The 1,796-nt window shown below is 40.3% G+C and overlaps 1 protein-coding gene across 1 annotated transcript; it reads right to left on the bottom strand.

Moving 5' to 3' along the window:
* Nucleotides 1-852, bottom strand: LOC138346127 (uncharacterized). Its single transcript, XM_069294744.1, has 3 exons — nt 811-852; nt 329-504; nt 1-259 (listed from the first exon to the last, which is right to left on the bottom strand). The coding sequence occupies exons 1-3, from the start codon at nt 850-852 to the stop codon at nt 1-3; spliced, it is 477 nt and encodes a 158-aa protein (XP_069150845.1).
* Between the last annotated feature and the right edge of the window lie 944 nt (nt 853-1,796).

Below are 1,796 nucleotides of genomic sequence, written 5' to 3'. Positions count from 1 at the left end.
CTACTCACGGATGCAAAAATTATTTTTATGGCCTCTAGGGCTAGGACCTTCCTGATCTTGAGGCCTAGGCCTCCTAATATCACGAACACCTCTTATCTTGGGGCTGTCCTCTACCTGCTGGACATGCACCATTAACCCAAAAAGGTCCATATTATCATGGAGCATCGCAAACCGACACTCCACCTCCATGTCTCCATTGATTCCCGTAAGAAACATGCTTATTTCATCCCTGGTGTTCAAAACCAAGGAAGTAGCATACCTGTATAATTCCAACAAAGCTAAGTACTCTCCTCATTCTTGCTATTAAATATTAAGGGAAGTAACATACCTTGATATCGTAACAAACTTCAGGAAATACTCTATGACCGTCATAGAGACTTGTTTAAGGTTGATGAACTCATCAACCTTGGCCTCCATCATCTCTCTGGGGAGGAAACTCTCCAGAAATTCTTTCTTGAACAGCTCCCATTTGATTGGCACTCCACCTAAGACACGACCATCTTGCTACATCCTGCACCAAGTCTATGCAACATCCTTGAGTTGGTAGGAAGCCTGCTCAGCCTTCTTAATATCAATGGCCCCCATAGAAACCGGGATCTTATGTACCTTGTCTATAAATGCTTGAGGATCCTCTGAAGTCTTAGCATCTGTGAATATAGGAGGATTCATCCTCGTGAAATCTCATAGTCTGTCAAGCATGCTGCGAACCAGTGGGTTCTCCCTCTGAACATCCTGTCGGTTGACTTGGGCAGTTGTACACTGATCCTGCATCATGATTCCCTATTAAATCTGGGCTAGGGATGCCCTTACCTCAGCATCAGTCAACCCAGCAAGGTTAACCGGCATGGCCATCCTTCAACTGGAGTCTGGGGTGGATTCTTATTACCCTTAGCGGCTACTCCCCCTATACTCAGACCCTTAGTCCTCCAAGTGTTCATTCTCTTAAAAAACAAGGATTTATGTTAGACACATTTATAACAGCAAGAATTCAGACATTAGGAAAAGCATAATAAGATCAGAAGAAGGGAAATTTTCCTTACGCATTATGCAGTCTGTAATCCATGATAGTGGTGCACTTCACTACCATGACATAGAAACTATTCAAAGTGGTTGATGTGAACTCATTATTCTTGGAATTTAACCTGGTGCTCTGATACAAACTTTGTCACAAGTGAATCTATACCCCAGACGAGACCGGCGTCATTAACCTCTCAGAGGTCACAAACAAGCCTACTTACATCATCCTTACTTTACATAGGTTAATTTTTAGGGGAAAATTTGAAACTTTTAATTCTTTAAACATACTTGCTAGAAATTCTTAACATTTCATAAACGTTCATCATCAACCATCTAACATTAAAGATATAATCAACTGAAAAAAATAAATCATTAAGTAATAATTGTATAATAGACAAAATAGCAACAATACAATGTTTGAACCAAAACAGGAAAGAAACGCTAGTGGAACATTCTCCACTAGCTCAACTCTAAAACTATGCTAGAATGTAAAACAATAGCATCCTTGAAAGCATGAGAAACTACAAAACTCTGGATGAATGCTGACGTCCAGATAGCTACAATAACGAACTTGTAGCTCTACCGCTCACCTGCGCCTGCACCTAAAAGTAGATGTTTGTATAGAATAATTACACACTTGTACTAAGTATGGGTATATGCAAGCACACACCAAGGACATGCATGAGAATGAATAGGTCTTTCCTAACAACATGATTTTTGGAAGTCAAGTTAGTAGACTTGCCAAATTGAGATTGGGAAAGTTATTCCCTGAGAGTAAC

This window comes from Solanum lycopersicum, chromosome 1 (genome assembly GCF_036512215.1).
Source record: "Solanum lycopersicum chromosome 1, SLM_r2.1".
Classification (NCBI taxonomy): Eukaryota; Viridiplantae; Streptophyta; class Magnoliopsida; order Solanales; family Solanaceae; genus Solanum; species Solanum lycopersicum.
This window is presented reverse-complemented; position numbering and strand designations above follow the sequence as displayed.